This window comes from Camelus ferus, chromosome 7 (genome assembly GCF_009834535.1).
Source record: "Camelus ferus isolate YT-003-E chromosome 7, BCGSAC_Cfer_1.0, whole genome shotgun sequence".
NCBI classification, from domain to species: Eukaryota; Metazoa; Chordata; class Mammalia; order Artiodactyla; family Camelidae; genus Camelus; species Camelus ferus.
In genome coordinates this window covers 73,348,479-73,366,302 of record NC_045702.1, presented here as the reverse complement: position 1 = coordinate 73,366,302, position 17,824 = coordinate 73,348,479, and the positions used below count along the sequence as shown (strand labels likewise).

The window sequence follows — 17,824 nt, the reverse complement described above, 5'->3', positions numbered from 1 at the left end:
GTAAATATCCTGTTCAACTCACAGGTCTGTTCTGAAGAGCACACAGATAAAGTATATGAAAGTGTTTAAAAATGAGGCGCTGCCTAGATATAAGTTAATTTAAATATTATTCTGTTGTATTCAGAGTACGGGAGTCAAGCGTGACTTAAGTATGGACAGCATGAGGTCTCTCAGTTCCTGTCCTGGGCTGCAACCCTGTTCTACCACCTACAAGCTTGATGGCCTGTCTTCTTTAAGGTTCTCTGTCTGTAAAACTGGAATAATAGCACCTAACAAAAAGCATTGTGGTAATGATTAAATGAGTTATTCAAAATGCCTAATATATACCACGTGCTTAGTAGCTGGTAGCTATTAACATGACTTTTCTGGGTTGAGTGATAGTTACTAAACATTTACATATTAAGTCAATACCCCTAACTAAATTACTAAGTAATATTGCATAAAAAAAGACAATCATTTCTATCATTTTATCTATCTGAAAGTATATTCATTTTTTGGGTGCCCAATTAAAACCGGAGAGAGTGAAGTAAGAGTAGAATGAGGAGACTTTATCAGCCTCCATATAAGAGTGTTGTGCTTAATGATAATCTGAACTAAGCTCTTTACATTATGACAGACTCGATAAACGGTGCTTAATAAGCTTTCAGAAATTACACACCCAATGGTGAGTTTCTTCTAGACTAAACTAATGCAGAATTAATTTAATTGGCTTATTACAGCAAATAGTCTCCTTTTACCTGTAGTAGATTCAGTTAACCTTCTCAGCCACAGAACAGAATTGTTTTTTTTTTCCTGGACAATTTAAAAATGCATCTTATTTAGCTACATTGAACATACGAAATTTGATAATAAAAATTTTGTGACCCATCCATTTTTATTATACAATTACCTGAGTCAATTGTAACATAATTTCATGTGGTTAAATAGAAAGTCATCTGTTAAACACTAGTAATGAATAATGTGTAACAATGCTACTTTGTACCATAAAAAAAGGAAAACAATATCCCTTTCAAATTTATTCAGCTTTGACAGCACTGAGAAAAATATAGTTCTTATCTTTTTGTCTATAAACTTATCTTTTTTTTTCTTTTTATTTAATGATAATCTTAACATCAGTCTCATGTCTGTAGATATAAAATACATGTCTATTTTTTATCACAGCTTTGTAAGGAGATTCTATTACAATAATCCACCCTTCTGGGAAGCCTTCTTTCTATAACACTCACATGATGAGAATAAAATAATTAAAATAAAATAAAAGAATGATAATATATGTTATTGTCTAGTCAAATAACAAGCAGAAAAGGAAATAAAATGCTTTTAAATTTTAAGTATTCTTTGATCAACAGGCATAAAGAGAAAATAATGAGGCTTAACACAGGAAAATGGCCAAATTTATCCTTCTTACCACAAGGTGCAGTAGATATTCCTGGAACTAGAAGAGACCTTAGCAATCACCTAATCCAAACCACTCATTTAACAGATAAAAGCCAGGGAGGCTGAGTGTAATTTTGTACTAGCCTGTAAATTCAAAATCATGGATGCAAAAAAGGGAAGAACTATTAGTAATACTATGGTCTGTGACACAAAAGGAATTTTGAAAAACATTATTTGCATATTAAAAAAAGAGATGAAATTATAGTTCTCATGTGGGGGCAGGAGGGCATTACATTTACCTATCAAGGGTGACCGTCTTCTGTTTTATTCATAATAATGTGCCCAAAGAATGACATCAGGCTGCTGCTTCCTCAGTTTGACTAAATTCCCTCATCCCTCTGACAGTATTAGCATCTCTCTGAGCTAAATGCGATTCTAGTTTTGTACCTATTAAAGCTCTAAAAGACCTAAATGCCAGCCAACCACTTTAATTCCAGAAAGAATTCTTTTCCAACACCAAAGGAAGAAAACTGGCTGTGTTGTTTCAGCACGATATTCTCCAACACGACATGATCCTGGGGGATTTTTAGGATAATTTTGACTCTATGCAATTTTCCACTTCATGTGTTAACATCAGAACTTAGTCTCAGTCTAAGATATGACTCCAAAGTATGTGATGATACCGATCGGTAACATGAGACAATTTGCAGTTCATGGGCCACAAACCAAACATGTTTAATCCAGAGAGAAAATTAATAAACTATATAAGCTAAGTATTTTCATAAATTATAGAAAGACGACAACTATCTGCTTGTTATTATAATGTTGCCTTGGCAAGAGGCAAAAAGAATTATTCACTGAAAGATGGTGGCAGCTCTCTCGGTTGTAGAGCAATGAGCTACATAGAAAAGGTGGTCCCCTTCCTCCAGCAGGAAGGACAGCACTTTCCACAGCATCCTAAGTCCTCTCGGTGCAGAAATGACACTCCCCACATCCAGCAGCTCATATCCAGCTCAAAAGGTTATCTGCAACTCCCTTGAGCAACACTGACCCAAGTGCAGACCGTCCTCTCTGCCTTCATGTGGTCACTATCAAGTTCACACGGTCCTATAAAAAAAGATGGAGTGGGAGGAGAGCGCATGGTCCTTCCTTGGGAGCACACAGTGTGGTGTTTCCAGTTCTGACCATTTCTGCCCTGCCTCCCTGGGACGATGAGGGCTCAGGGACCGAGCCCCTCCCACTGCTGCCTCTATCACCGAGTTCCCTGGCTGGGTGCTCCCCGGTGTGCTCCTGAGCTGTCTGCCTGCACGGAACCTCTCCAGAAACGCCTAAACGAGAGCCTGATTTTAGATTCATAAAAAATGTTTTAAGACCAACAAACCAAAACCAAAAAAAACTCATGTTTACATCACATTCACCTCTTTTCACAAACATATTCTCAAAGAAAAGTTGATGCTAGAGTAATAATTCTTTTGTGTTTTATTACTGACTTCTAGACAAAAATGATTTATTAGAATTCTAAAAATTAAAACACATGTATATATATAACTCTGATGTCAAAGCAAATAATTCATTTCTATTTATAAAAGTCCACCTGCAATTAAACCTAATCAAACTTCTGGGTGCCTAAAGCATTCTTTATTTGGAACCAGAACATTTGCTAAATAAGGTAGTTTTTGAGCCCAAACAGTTGCTAATAAAAGGGAATTTAACTAGAGAGTAGAGTTCTTTTTCCTTCAGTTGAAAAGACATTAGGGGGAAGGAAAGGTAAGTAGAATACAGAATAAATGTTGATCATATTAAAATGAATCAGCAAGGGTGAAGTATCTCACAGCATGAAAAATTATCTCTAACCTCACATAAGGGGCTGATGAGGGGCACGTATCCCGATCTTGACCGGATGGCAGTGCTGAGAAGGGAGACTGGACACGAGACATCATTTCGATTTAAAAGGATCATAGTTAAAAAATATTCGAGGGGTCCTCAAAAAGAGTAAAAGGAAGCCATGAGTTTTTCTATTGATCTGTGGTTGAACTGTAGTATTAAGAAAGTAAACAATAGCCAGTTGAAACTGATATACTATGAAAGTATTACAGAGCGGGCAAGTAAGAAGCACCAATTACAAACTGTCAGAGATGCTAGCGTAGCGTAAAGAGCGTGTGCGCGGAGCTGGGGGAGGCCCCACGATGAGGCCTGAGGGCTTGCCTTCTCCAGGCTGAAAGGAGTGATGTCGCAAACTATTGAATTGGCCTGGGTCACCCAGAAGGAGGTAAAAATGTACGTGTAATGGCAGCAAAAAAGAGCCAACTGTAGTTTGGTTAGAGATGGAGGACCCTGTATTTATTTCAGTATCCTTACTGAACTTCATTCAGCTGTGAAGTTAACTGATTTATGCTTGTTTAACAAATATGAGAAATCTTTTATAAATTATAAGCAGATGGTATTAATATAAAAACACAGCTACTCTATTGAAAGGTCTTTCTTAGCTGTACGTGCATCTACAGCTGCAACCTTACTAGCCGTGTGCCCGTGGAGAACTCATTTAACTCCTCAGAGATTCGGTTCCCTCATTTGTAAATGCTGCAATCGTCATCTGGGACGATGGATGTGAAAGTAGTTGAAAGTTAAAACAGTGCCTTAAACAACACTATCTTTATTATTATTATTATCACAAATCCCCAGCTATCTAAGATTAAACATACTACAGAAAACTACAACAAAAATATGTTCCTTGGGAGTTACCCTGAAACCTCAACCCCTCTGGAGGCCATGGAAACATCACACCCTGAATTCCTTACTCTTTGCTTCATCATTTTCAAAGGGATTATGGAATGATAAGAAATGCTATTTTTTAAATTCAATGCAGCACACTCTAACCATGAGATAAGTTATATGTTTCTTACAAATCAAATAATTTCCCTTAGAATTGTTCACTTTTGGGGGTGTACTGAATCATGAAAGAACTGGAAAAGCAAGTAATGCCAAAAGGAGAGTCCTTATCCATGTCATTAGGATACACAGGATAAAACATCACCAGCGTTAACTGAGCGCTTCCTACCTACCTGTGTGGAGAGCTAAACACCAGCTGTGGAATGAGACTGTCTAGATTCAAATTCTGGCTGTGTTATTTAGTACTTGTAAAAATATCTGTATCTCAGTTTCCTTATCTATAAAATGGGGATAATAACACAGACCTCAGGTTTTTCTGGTGGAGATTAAGTGAATTAGGATATGTAAAGCACTTAAAATATTGCTTGGCATGCATTAAGTGCACAATAAAAGTTCTTCCTCTCCACTCCCCTCTCTCCTCTCTCTCTGGTCCTTGTCCTCATCCTCCTCCCCTTCCTCCTCCATAATCTGTCTACTCAATATCCCACAGCTTGAAGCTGCAGGGCTGGTGTACTATGAAACGCTGCAGCCCATACTCTTGGCCACTAGATGAGAATAACTGATATGATCAAGTGCTATTGACAAGATTCAGAGCTCACCTTAGATTAGAAAGTCACTGAACAACTTCACCAACCATGCACTTCAGTTTAGCATCTCCTATTAACATAAATTTGTACATTGGGAAAAAGGATTTCTTTCTTAAATAGCTGTTTAAATAGCACCAAGAAAAGTTTGCTAGTTTTTGAAGACTGAAGAAAAAAATGGAAAGTTTGAAAAATCAACTTTTAGTACAGGAAAAAAATTCTTTAAGAATGAGCAAGATTTGAAAAGGATATTCTTTTATGTTTATTTCTAATTGGAAATGTTTTACATTTATGCTGACTTTTTAAAAATTCTAAAGTTACGAAGCTTTTTCTTGGGATATTTAGAAAACTACTCAAAGGCATGAAGGAGAAAAACATTCTTAAGATATGACACTGAGCTAAAATCCTCTCTAATGACTTTCCAACTTGCTACATCATGATGCATACTCATCATTAACCATGAAATGAATGCAATTTTCCTTTTACATTTAATGTTATGTTGGAGATATTATGCAGTATCTTTCATACTTTCTGGAATTGCACACAAGTAACATTTCATAGTAGCAGATGTGTGACATCACATGAAAACTTGTAAAACCTTCACATGAAAATCACATCTGTCAGTCTCCACTATCATTTTAACTGTAGTTTTATGGTTTGCTTCTCTGTGCCAGAGAAGGCAGCTTTGCATGAAAGCTGTTCCAGGAAATTGTGTCTTCTGGACTAGCTAGTTAAGCAAATTGTGTAACTGCCATTGAAACCAAAATGTACCCAGCAGACATAATTTCAAAAAAGAGGAGAAAAAACCACATTTGTACAAAACTCACAGCTGTTCAACTCTACATTTTGTACTTTTTTCATCAAAAATATTCCCTTTTTTATGACTAGTGACAGTTAAATTTCTAGTTAGCAACTTTAGGGCTTTTTAATACATTGCTAAGTGCTGCACTATCACGGATTTGGTGTCTGTCAGGAGAAATTGGGCTAACCTCTTTCTGTGGCTACATAGAGTAGAACTGTGGTCTGTTCTGTCTGCAGATGAAATAGGGAAAGATGTTGAGTAGGGCTCACTGTTCTTTAAAATACAGAGCTGCGTGGCTGCCTCTGTAGCTCTGAACTAGGGCCAACATCCCTACATCGAGGTCCACACAACAGGGACTCTTCTTCTTTCAGGACATGGGAGTCTTGCTCCTGGGGTGCCATGGTGTCCAGGGCCTCTCTCAAGTCATGGGTAATGGAGCTGGTGGCTCAGAATGCCTGAGTTAGAAGCCAGTCTGATGGGGCTTATGCAGCATGACTTCCTATTGTTGGGTACCCTCCTGTGATATTGTTTCAGAGGGGAGCCAGGGAGGAGATGTTCTCTGGGGACCCCTTGTTCTTCTCCAGCGATGAGTTCCAGAAGCTTGTTTGGACCATCACAGATTATGAATGCTACATTAATGGGATGCATTTTGAGCAAGAGCTTGGAGTCCTAGTGTCCATTCCTCTCAGTAATATGTGATACTGGGTAAGTTACTTAACTTCTTCAGCCAGAGTTTTCCCATCTATAAATTTAAGATAATTTACTGCATTATACTATAGAGAGGATTATAAATGCGTTAAAACCCATTTCATACTAAGCACTCAATAAATGTTCTCTATTTTAATGATATGACAACGATGATGATGATAATTTTTCTGAGTTGGATATATTAAACCTATAATGTTAAAATTGAATTTGCACAGTACAGAATTATGGCACAGTAAGGTAAAGTCAGCAGCAGTGGTCAAAAACTATTCAATCCAGGTTTTTTGGTTTCAAGTTGTATAAACACTTTTTTGCTATTGATTGCTGGAATCCTATCTGCTTGTCTGTGGCTGGCAGGAAAATGAATGTTTGTGCAACTGTGCCAGAGGCACAAGGCTGATTTCAATCTCACATGCCCTGCTGATGACAGAGCCCACTCCACAATTTCTGCTCCCAGTTGTTGGTCTTTTTGAAGAGCAACTGACTGCTAGGTTAGACTCCTAGTTGCCCTGCACAGGTTTTTTTCCCCACTGGGTGGGAAAGTGGAATTTTTTTTTATATTTTGTGACTAGTACCTCTAATTGTGTAATTGGGTGTGTAATTAAACACCAAAAATGATAGCTCTTCAGAGAATCCATCATCATTGGTAGGATTAGTGAATTGACATTTCCTTGACGACAGATTTACAGTAAAGACTGCCTTGCTTTGTTATGTTAACTGAATGTTAATATTACAAACTAAAAAAATGTGACTCCTTGTTATCACTGTAATGATAAAGTATCTTAATCTAGGCATCTTTTACTTTTATATTTATGCTATCTATAATGGAAACTTGATGTAGTAACTTAAACGAGTCTTACTGTTTTTTTCTTATAATTAACTATAAGAAATTAGGTGACCTTCTTCCAACAAAAATACTCTATGAACTGAAAGTGATAAATAACCACTATGTTCATATATGTATTTGTATAAATTCCACAAACAAGACTACTATTCAGAACCAATAGATACCTTGTGAAAATCATAGGGTGATGGAGATGAATTTCAATTTTTTGAACAGTTAAAACAAACTGTATAAATAGGTGTACCCCAGTGAAAAGGGGACAAGTTGTCTTTGTTGTGATGGAAGATATCGCTTATTTCAAGTAATGTTTACATTATATAGAACAAATTGAGGTATTTTAATTATTTTGATGATTTTTTTTTACAAAGGACATTTCTAAGAAATATTGGCATATAGTTCTACTTAAAATTATCTTGAGACTTGAACTATCTGTCTCAGTTTTTTTGATTGATCTGATACACCTGCACACCTAATTATTGGTACTGATGTATCTTATGGAATCATGTCATGGGGAAAAAGCCATGACAAGGAGCTGGATGCAACTTGAAGGAAGCTGAACTACTTGACTCACTATGACCTGTATCTAAGACCTCACAATCACTTGAAATCTAAAACCATTAAATATGTTAGTCTGATCTGATTATGTAAGACATGACAGACTAAATTATGAATAATTTACTGACTATGGTGATGATACATGAAAAATACAGTGGAGAAATGTAGAAAGAAATGCAATTCAAGCAAAACCAAATACAAGGTAAACCATCTGAAGTATAATGATAATGAGGACAATTTTCTTTTAGGTTTATAGCTAATGTCCAATTCAGTCATTAACTACAAGGGGTCTACCAGCTGCAGATCTTTACTTGGAGAACACACACTTCTATGATCAAGAAGTAAAGGAAGCATTGCTTTCTGACACATGGGTCTCTCACCTCTACAACAGACAGGTAGAAAAGGAAGGTTTGAGTTAAATACTATTTCCCTCATTGGAAGTCAGCATGAAAGGAGTTGAGAACATGGAAGAAAAATGTGAAGATTTAGAATAGGACAAGGGTCAGCATACCATGCCCTGCAGGCTAAATTTGGCCAGCTGCCTTTTTTTTGTAAATAAAATTTTATTGAAACATAGCTACACCCCATTCATTTAAATGTCACCTATAGTTGCTTTCAAGCTACAACAGCAGAGTTGAGTAGTTGTGACAAAGGCCATTTGGTCCCCTAAAATACTTGTTATCTGGCTCTTTATGGAACTGTCAATATCTGGACTCAGGAAAAGGTTCTTATTTAATAAATTCTGCAAGGAAGTGTATTAAAGATGAAATCTATATGTTACATACCTCTGCTCTCTTTGCTTACATGGAACGACCTTGGATTTCAGATGTAATACGTTTAGGCAAGGGACAATTTGATTTGATTCAACAAATTAAAAGACAAGCTAGCATTTAATGGAAACCTTTGATGTTGATTAATTTAACCAGGAGCTGCAGCTACGTTATTATTAAAATACATGTATATTTTAATTGATCAGCAATATAGTGGGATTTGGAGTCTTACAACTGTTTATAAGTGATTTCCCCTTATTTTTACAGTTACTGATATCTCCATGTATTTATTTTACTTTTTGCATCTACTAAGCATCCACATGACATTAGAGCACTAGACACCATGTTGGAAAACTACATTTGACAAATGAAGTGAATTCACCTTTACTGGAAATGACTGACTATGGTGCTAAAATTGGGGCTTTTCCAGATGAAGATGGTGGATCAAAGTATTAAGTGCTCATGAGGGAGCTGCTCCAGGGCAGGGAGCACAGGGGTCATACTCATCTGTACCTCCCCAGCACAGAAAAGGGCTCAACACTTAGTAAATGCTCAGTAACTGTCTGAATATTGCTGCAAAAACAATTTAGCAATGATGCCATCGGTCTGTAATCCTTTATCATCTAGACTATTATTGCTAAAAAGAATATGATTGGAGAAAACAGAGTTAGATTTTCATGAATAATGTGAACATCTATAGTTTTTCAACTTCTGAATTCTTAGGTAAGTAGGTTTTGTTATTCACCGAGTAACATTGACAACATGACACAACAGATAAAAACTAAAAAATTTTCTATCAGAAGAGGAGGCTCTGGAAAAGTAAGTCACATATTTAACTTCTGAAAATTATAACTATTACTTGATTTTCCTATGAAAAAATGTGTATATAACTGAATCCCTAATAGGGTCTTTATTCTGAATAAAAGGCTGTGAGGAGGGGTAACATATTACGCTAAGATACATTAAGGCCATGCAATCTCCAATAGATAACATAAATGTTCAATCTACAGAAAAAACACTTGATTTAAAATGGAGCCTTAAAAGACAAAGAAAAAATCTGAATTTTATTTCATTCCTCAACTGGAGAGTATGGTTGTTTCATTTAATTGACTTCAAAATCTGGTTTAATAGAACATCTCTTTCACACAACTGGTCAGCTCCCAACATTTTGATTGCAAAATGAAGGGCATTTACTTTGATATCTTTAATTATCACTCATTTAGAGGACAGTGTGAAACACACTTTTCCAATTGGTGTTTTAGAGTCATAAGTCAAAGGAAAGGAAAGACAAATTAGCCAGCTGGAAAGGCAAGACACAGCTAGTTAATGCTGCTAGAGTCTTTGTAGGTACTTCAAAGTAAGATGAAAGGGGAATAAAGGAGCTGTTAGCCACACATGCTCAATAAATGAAATACTAACACAATTTCACAACCCATTAATAACAAGTTAATATCAAACTTAGAGACTTACTCAACATAATAAGTGCCATATATGGGATCATCGATTTTTTCCCAGCCATATGGAAGCTCTGAAAAAGAAAGAGTTATTTCTCTCAGTAAGTAAGTAACAGATATCACTATTTCTAATAAAAAGTAATATAATTTAATTGTTCGTGAATTGCAGAAATAGTCTACCAAAGTGGCATAAAGCATTCAGAGTCAGCACCAAATTTCAGACGCATGTTGTAGGAACTATAAGAAACACTGACTTGAAAACCGACACTTAAAACACAGAGCTCTCCTCTCTGCAGGTATACTACTGGGTCTAGCTGTTTATCCTACGCCAAGCAGTAGAGTGAACATCTTTGCGTTACCACCAATCAAGGCAACACAGAAGGCACATTGCTTTCCTGAAAGAGCACACAGCTTTCTTATTTATTTGCACTGTTAAAAGGAGCAGTTCAGGATAAGGATCATATTTTCAAAATATATTTCTGAGAATAGCAAACTGTTTCTGATGACTGAAACAAAGACATTATACATTCTCAATTGACATCCCACTATTGGAGATGGCTAGCTTGCTGTTCTCTCTCTATGGGTCAGAATTTGAATGCTGCAAATAAACAATCTGGGCATATTTTTGTACAAAGTTTAAAATTCTAAACATCCTAGACAATATGGTTCATATTCCCAATTCTCCACCGCAAATTTTAATACACATATACATTAAAATATCAATAATATGATAAAAGATACTTTAGGTAAAAACATTGTATTTGAAAACCAGGCTTTGCTTTATGATACTGTTTTCCAAATTCATTGAGCCTTTATAATTATTAACTCCAATAAATATGAATAATAATTATATAACTATGAATAATATACATTAATAATAATATATTTTCTTCATAGATATTAATTACATAGATATTAATTATATACATAGAACTTGAAATCTAAGTAAGATACATTGCCACGCTTTAAGTAATATATTTAAATGACACTTAAAATTTTGTTATTGCAAGTAGTAACATATATTTATGACAGAAAAAACACAGTTACAAAAAGAAAATTAGAATCATCTGCAATCCTGCCATCCAGAGAAGCTACTATTAATATTTTGGTGAATAGCCTTCAAATATTTTCTATACAAATAAATTTTAAAGAAATTAGATCACACAGTGCATATTATTTTTACAGCCTGGTATTTCTATCTAACAAAATATCAAGGGCATCTTCAACATGACTAAGTGTTACTGAACAGTATCACTTTTAACGTGGCACCAGAGTAGAGTGTGTTATGGTCAGAGCCTGTGTAATCCCACCAGTCTTCTATTATTGAACATTTGGGACTTTCCAGGTATATATCATCTGCGTTGGACTTACTAAAAACTAAATCTTTCATCAATTTCCTAGTAATTTAGTCATGATAAATTCCTAGAGGTGGTATTTCAGATTAAAGGGCAGGTACCCTTATATGGTTGTGACAAATCTATATATCACATCTAATTATAGATGTGATAAATCTGTATCTATATTTATCTAAATCTATATATGTATATCTATCTTCCAGATGGTTACCTTCCCACTCACAAAAGAGTCACTGGGAACTTATGAGTGACTTTATTTCTCTGTACCATCAAATTAAATGCAGGTTCATAATTCCTCATTCAAAACTTTTCAGGACTGAGAGGTTTTGGAATTCAGAATTTTTCTGAGTTTAGAAAGATAAAACGATGCAAATGCATTCTATTCCATAACGCTCCAAGCAAAGTTTGAGGAAGCACTTTATAATCAAAGTCATGAGTATTTAAGCAGCCCAGATCATGTGACTCTCACTAAGAGGCACAAATAAGGACTGCTTCTCATTAGTTAGCACTGGTCTGCTTCCAGCATGTCCAGGTCAGGTTACTTTTTGCTGCTAATGAGTTATAAAAGGCAGTTTTTAGAGTTCTTGAATTCTGGATATGCAGATAAAGTACTGTATATCATTACTTTAAAAATCAACCACATTGGTTTTAAATGGCAGCTCATGGTTATTTTAATTTGCTTTTCTTGGATCTTCAGTTAGTTTGAACATTTTTTTATTTGCTCATCCTTGGGTAATTTTTTTGTACATTTCTTGTTTTTATAAATCAATTCATATTGATGAATTTTGTACTTCTTAAGTAGAGTTCTCTACTGATTAAGAATATTAATCCTTTATCACATGTGTTGCATATACGTTTTTAAGAATTTGTTTAGATTTTAACTTTGTTGAACATTTTCTTTAACATATTGTTGCTTTAAATTTTATTTGGTAAATTTCTCAGCATTTTCCTCTATGGCTCCTATTGTTAGAGCAGGCAGATGGCTAGATATGAGCAGAGAAAGGGGGACACAGGCCAAATGTCAGGAATTGGGCAGAAAGGAGAGACACAGGCCAAATGCATGAAACCATACATTATGCAAGCAACAGGGGTCCCTGGGCAGAGAAAGAAAAGCAGGAACCTCTGGGCTGATAAGTGGTCACACCTTTTGGGGTAAGTTAGCCTTGCAGATTAAAAGAACCCATCATACACCGAGGCCATGACACTTCTGATCCAGACTAAATAAGGACAAAAATCCCTCCTCCCTTTGGGAAGGTGGAGTTGGGATGAAAATCAGAGAATACAACCCCAGACCCTTCCCTCCCTAATAAATATTCCATCCATTAATTTTTACACTTTATGTAACCAACTTGCCAAAGAAAGTTGGGGCAGCCCCTCACCTGAGCCTGCCTGCCTTCCTCTTGAGAGTGTACTACATCCATCCCTTAATAAAGCCTCACTTTACTTTTTTAATCACTGTGTCTAGTCTCTGAATTCTTTCTGGAATGGGACAAGAACGTGGAAACTGGTTACATCACCACTAATACTATCAGTGGAACTTAGCTTAAATACTGAAGAAATTTTTCAAGTTTTGTTTTAAAGTATAAAGTCTAGGCTATGACTTTGTTTAATAATTCTTGGATTGGGCATATGTTAATAAACTTATAACACCAAATTGTGAAGCACCTTAAGAAACTACTTTTTTTCAAAATGATGATAAGAGTATTACTGAGTATTTATACTATGGTCCAGGCACTGACTCACTTTATCTTAACAACAACTGAGGATTTAAAAGCCCTGTACTTTGGTTCCAGAGATCTTAACAAATTCAGATATTAATTTAGGCACTCTGTTTAATACAGTGTAAACAACACTTAATTTAGACTAATGATAATAACTATCCAGATAGTTTTCACCAAATCCCCCATGCTATTGGAGAATTTGGCTATTAAAAAGAAAAACCATTTAACAAATATTTGTTGAGTGCCTTTTGTAAGCAGCTAAAGGAAGGACAACAATTGATATTATGGATATTTATTATTAATATGGCTGAATACATGGATTCATATTTATAACAGGTTGAATATCACCTCACAAATAAAATAATATATAAAATAATCATATTTCATAATAGAGTAAAACCCTAAAATTGTTAGTTTTATGAATACTAACTCTACTTCTTAATGGCAATGCTATATGGAAACATTCCTTGGTCAAATTTAAAAAATTGTCTTTTACAATGTAAACTATTCCTTCACTTATTTCTTATCTTTGGCTGTTTTTTGAGTAAATCACTAATTTTAAGCAATGTATCCCACAAGCATACAGTTCACTGATTCTTTATCTTTGTGGATTTGCAATGCCACAGGTTCTGGGCACAATTCATTGGTATCCTTTCTAATTTGTCATCATGAAGTTTTCATCAGAATTTAGGGAGAATTTGATTTGCTTTTCGTAAGTTTTAATATAGTTTGTTTGCTTATTTCATATTTCCAAAATAAGCTATTAATTTATGCCAAAAGAAAATTATATGTCATGAACACTTACACTTTCAGATGAACTATTAGTGGTCCCTGACTCACACTTTGAGACAAAATGATACACTGAAGCTCTAACCTTCTGTTACAAGCAGCTATCATGCATTTCATTTATAATGGTTGTAAGGGATTGATGGGAGAATGTTACAAGAAAACAGTAACAGATAAATACATTGGTTCATTTGTAAATACAACAAAATGGGTATAAAAATCTACAACCAATGTTTAAAATTGTGTGTGTGTGTGTACATATGTATGAATGTGTATGTGTCTGTATATATGTGTGTATGCATGTGCATGTATGTGTGCACATGTGTTTGTGTGTATTCCCCTTAATGACATTCTTCTTGAGTACAAAGAAAGGTCTAGGCTAGAATGCTAATAAAAAAACACAAATTTTCCTTCATGCATAAAAAGACAAATCATATACTTCTTAAGATTATTAACTGAAAAGTAAATATCTGTATGATGACAAAAGTTAAGAACATCTTTCACTATAAAAACATAGCTACTTGCACTTGAGTTAGTTTTTAAAAACCAATTGCTTCTTTTAAAAATTAAGCTAGCAAATGAGAAAAAAGAATTTCCAGTATTGTACTATTTGCCCAAACAAGCAAGCATGCAGCTTGGAGCTCTTGGGTCCTGGGTTATTTAGAACACTGAATTCAACAATATCTGACAAATCTGCAGATGATTAAGGTCACACTAATGAAAAAATAACATATATTATGCAACAGAGAAAAATAAACACTTGAGATCAGCAAGGTTAATGCTGCATTAAGAACTGTTTTAACTGAGATTTTCTTTAGGCCATTGAACCATGGAGCAAATTCAGTGATTAGATATTCCTAAAGTGATTCACTCTGCAAAAGTCTTTGAAAATGTCTAGGTTAAGTTTTAGTCAGTCATATAAGCTTTGTAAAATTGTAATAGAATCAAAAGATTAAAGAGACATCTAGTTCTGCCTGGATTCTGCCACAGCCACCATGCCATATTTTTAATTTACTTGCTCTTTCCAATTCTTATTTATTTATTTGTTTCATTTTCATTGCACGAAACTGAGACTCCTTTATGTTACCTCAAAAAAAGCAGCTTTTATACTACAATTGGGAAACTTATAGAATCCAAAGAGAGTACTTCTTACAGAACTGAGACCCAAATACTTAAAATCTATAAGGAACCTGAGATACATTATCTCACTGCTTTGATCTCTGAGTTTCCCAATTTTGTATCCCCCTCCCTCAGCCCTCACCCCACTTCATTAATCCAGTTCATTTTCTTGAAAATAGATCGACGCTCTGTTTTCCTACATAAAGCTGAGAGTGTATCCGTCCAGATCTTTTTTTCTGTGTATCAGGACTCAAATTTGTTCCTCTTTACCAGTCAATTTTATTCTCTTCAGTCAGGAAATTAAACAATCAAACAAAACAACAAACTACAGAACCTAAATTTGAAAACAGAAATTGTTCCTTTATGTTCTTCCCTCTTTCATCTTCCTGAGAGTGTCCACATGAAAGAGCACAAACCCATGGAAACACAGACTGAGATCTTCGTTCGTGGGGCTGGGAGTAGAAGCTTTACTATTTTTACATGAGGAGGAAGTAGTAGCTAATCTGCATTTTACAATACTGCCATGTAATTCATGTTATCATGTGGATTCAGCCTGACTATTTCATTACCACAGCATTATAATGGATTTTAAAATGGCTTGTTGTTGATAAAATATACAATGGCACAAAAAAAATTCAAAATAAAGTTATTCCTTAATGTATCTTACTAAATTTGAAAGGAAGATGCACAAGATTTTCTTGACAGATACTGATACATAAAAAAACATGTGCTCAGTAGTGTTTTGGGCATTCAGGGGCCTTTCTATCTGGAAGAAAACTGTCAGATGTAGATAAGAACTTTTGCAATGCTAACTTAAATATGACAGAGTAATCTACTAGAGATGGTGACAAGAAATGGTGGCAGAAAGGCATGGCACAAAAAAAGATACTATCTGGTAAAGACTCAGAAAGAGTCATATTTGGTTTAAGTTTGCAAGCTTCATTAGAAGGCAAAAAAGTGATAAATTTAGTAGGTTTTTTTTAAATTCTTAGAGCTCTGGAGAAAGGTCTGGCCATAAAGAAAGATTTGGGAAATAAGTGTATGTTAGGATTTCAAAATAAACACCTCCACTTTCCTCTTAACTTCTATAAGTCTATGTTAACCCATCTATTAATCTATCTACCTATTAATCTATCTATAATGATAGCATCACCATCCACTTAAATTTATTTATGGAAACTTACTAGGCTCCTATAATGTAAAGTCTGGCATCTAAATTTTAACCTCTCCACTGATGCAGAAAACCATAGATATCCACAAAGAGAGCAATAAAACCATCCATAACCCGTATCTACAACATAATTATGAGAAAGAACTTCAAAAGTTTTACCATGAACTTCAAAAGTTATATGCAAGTAGAGAAATAAACATCCCACTCCATCAGAGTCAGCTCAGAAGCCCATTCTGGATCAGAAAGTAAGATGAAGAGTGGGCAAGGAGCCCAGGGGTGGAAAAGCAGATTAAAACCCTCAGAAAGATAAATTCCTATCCTGAATGGGAAAATGCTGATAACAGACCTGGCTGATCAGAACACAGCCACTAGGGAATTGGAAGAAAGGGGTTTGAAAGTGAGCAGAATGTGGGAAGGCACTTCTTAAGAAGAAAGTAGAGATGACGTTGATGGAGGAAACGGCCCTTGAAAATTTGCTCATGACAGGAAATAAGTATGAGGTAGAAACTATGTGTCTGCAGAAACAAAAAAAGAATCACAAGACCATAAGATATAGCAACTACTCTGCAAAAAAAAAAAAAAAAAAAAAGTTAGCCACTAACAAATCAGAACTTCACAAAAGAAAGAGAAGGGGGTGCTTGCTCATGGACTAAGAATGTAGTAATCCACCCAAATACTTTATTTTTGCTTATATAAAATTGCTATTGCTGGTTAAGGGAAAAAATTCAAAATAAACAAAATGGACAATATTCAAAGAAAGTTTCTATAAGAAATCAAAAGTGAGAGTCAAAATAATATGAATAATGAAAATTTATCCTCCCTTATAGAAAAAAACACAAATGAGAAAAGATATTTTGAAACAAGCATTTACAAATATAAAACTACGTTTTGAATCAGAAATTTAAAGCTCGAAACAGAAATGGACAAAGAATAAAGATAGTAAAGAAGACCTGACTAAAATGAGAAAATAAATTTTAAAAGAAGAACCTTTGAAATGAAAACTAAATTACAAGCTGTTCAAGAGAGAACAGATTCAATTGCAAATATAATAAGAACAATTAAGGAAAAACACTGCAACAACTAGGAGAACAAAATTACATAAACAAAAGGTAAAAAGAATCAGGAATAAGTCATACTATAGAAGATAGGCAAAGATAATCTGGTATATGTATCACTGTAACACATAAAGAAGAAGAAAATAATAGAACTAATACTTAAAACTATAATCCAGAATTATTTCCAGAAATAAAATAACTACATATATCTCTACATTGAAAGGGCTGTACAAATACTTGGAACTATGTCCCAGAATAGTCAATTCCAAGACACATACCAATTTGCCATTAGACTTAAGATATAGAGGAAAAAACTGGCTAAAAGATAAGTTCCTTTCAATATAAAAAAATCAGGTTGATACTACATCTTACGAACAACATACACAGCTAGACAACAGTGAAGCAGCATCTTAAAGAATCTCAAAGAAAGAGTGAACCAATGATTTTATGTCTAGCCAATCTATCTTTTAAATATCAACACACACACACACACAAGAACCTGAGGAATACTGCATCCAAGAACCCTTTCTGAGGTGCCTACTCACCTTAATTAAACCAATTTTAATTCAACAAAGAGATGACTGGAAGGAAGCACTAACAGTAATCATTTAACATATTTAAATGTAGGCCTCAGTAC

The 17,824-nt window shown here is 34.8% G+C and overlaps 1 protein-coding gene across 5 annotated transcripts in view; it reads right to left on the bottom strand.

The window, feature by feature from the left end:
- The window catches only part of MAGI2 (membrane associated guanylate kinase, WW and PDZ domain containing 2), a 1,116,223-nt gene that overhangs the window by 281,703 nt on the left and 816,696 nt on the right, over positions 1-17,824 (bottom strand). For all 5 annotated transcript variants that reach the window (XM_032484131.1, XM_032484132.1, XM_032484133.1 and 2 more), the window contains exon 7: positions 9,997-10,054. In XM_032484131.1, coding sequence (XP_032340022.1) covers positions 9,997-10,054 — 58 coding nt within the window. The remainder of the gene's footprint in view (positions 1-9,996; positions 10,055-17,824) is intronic.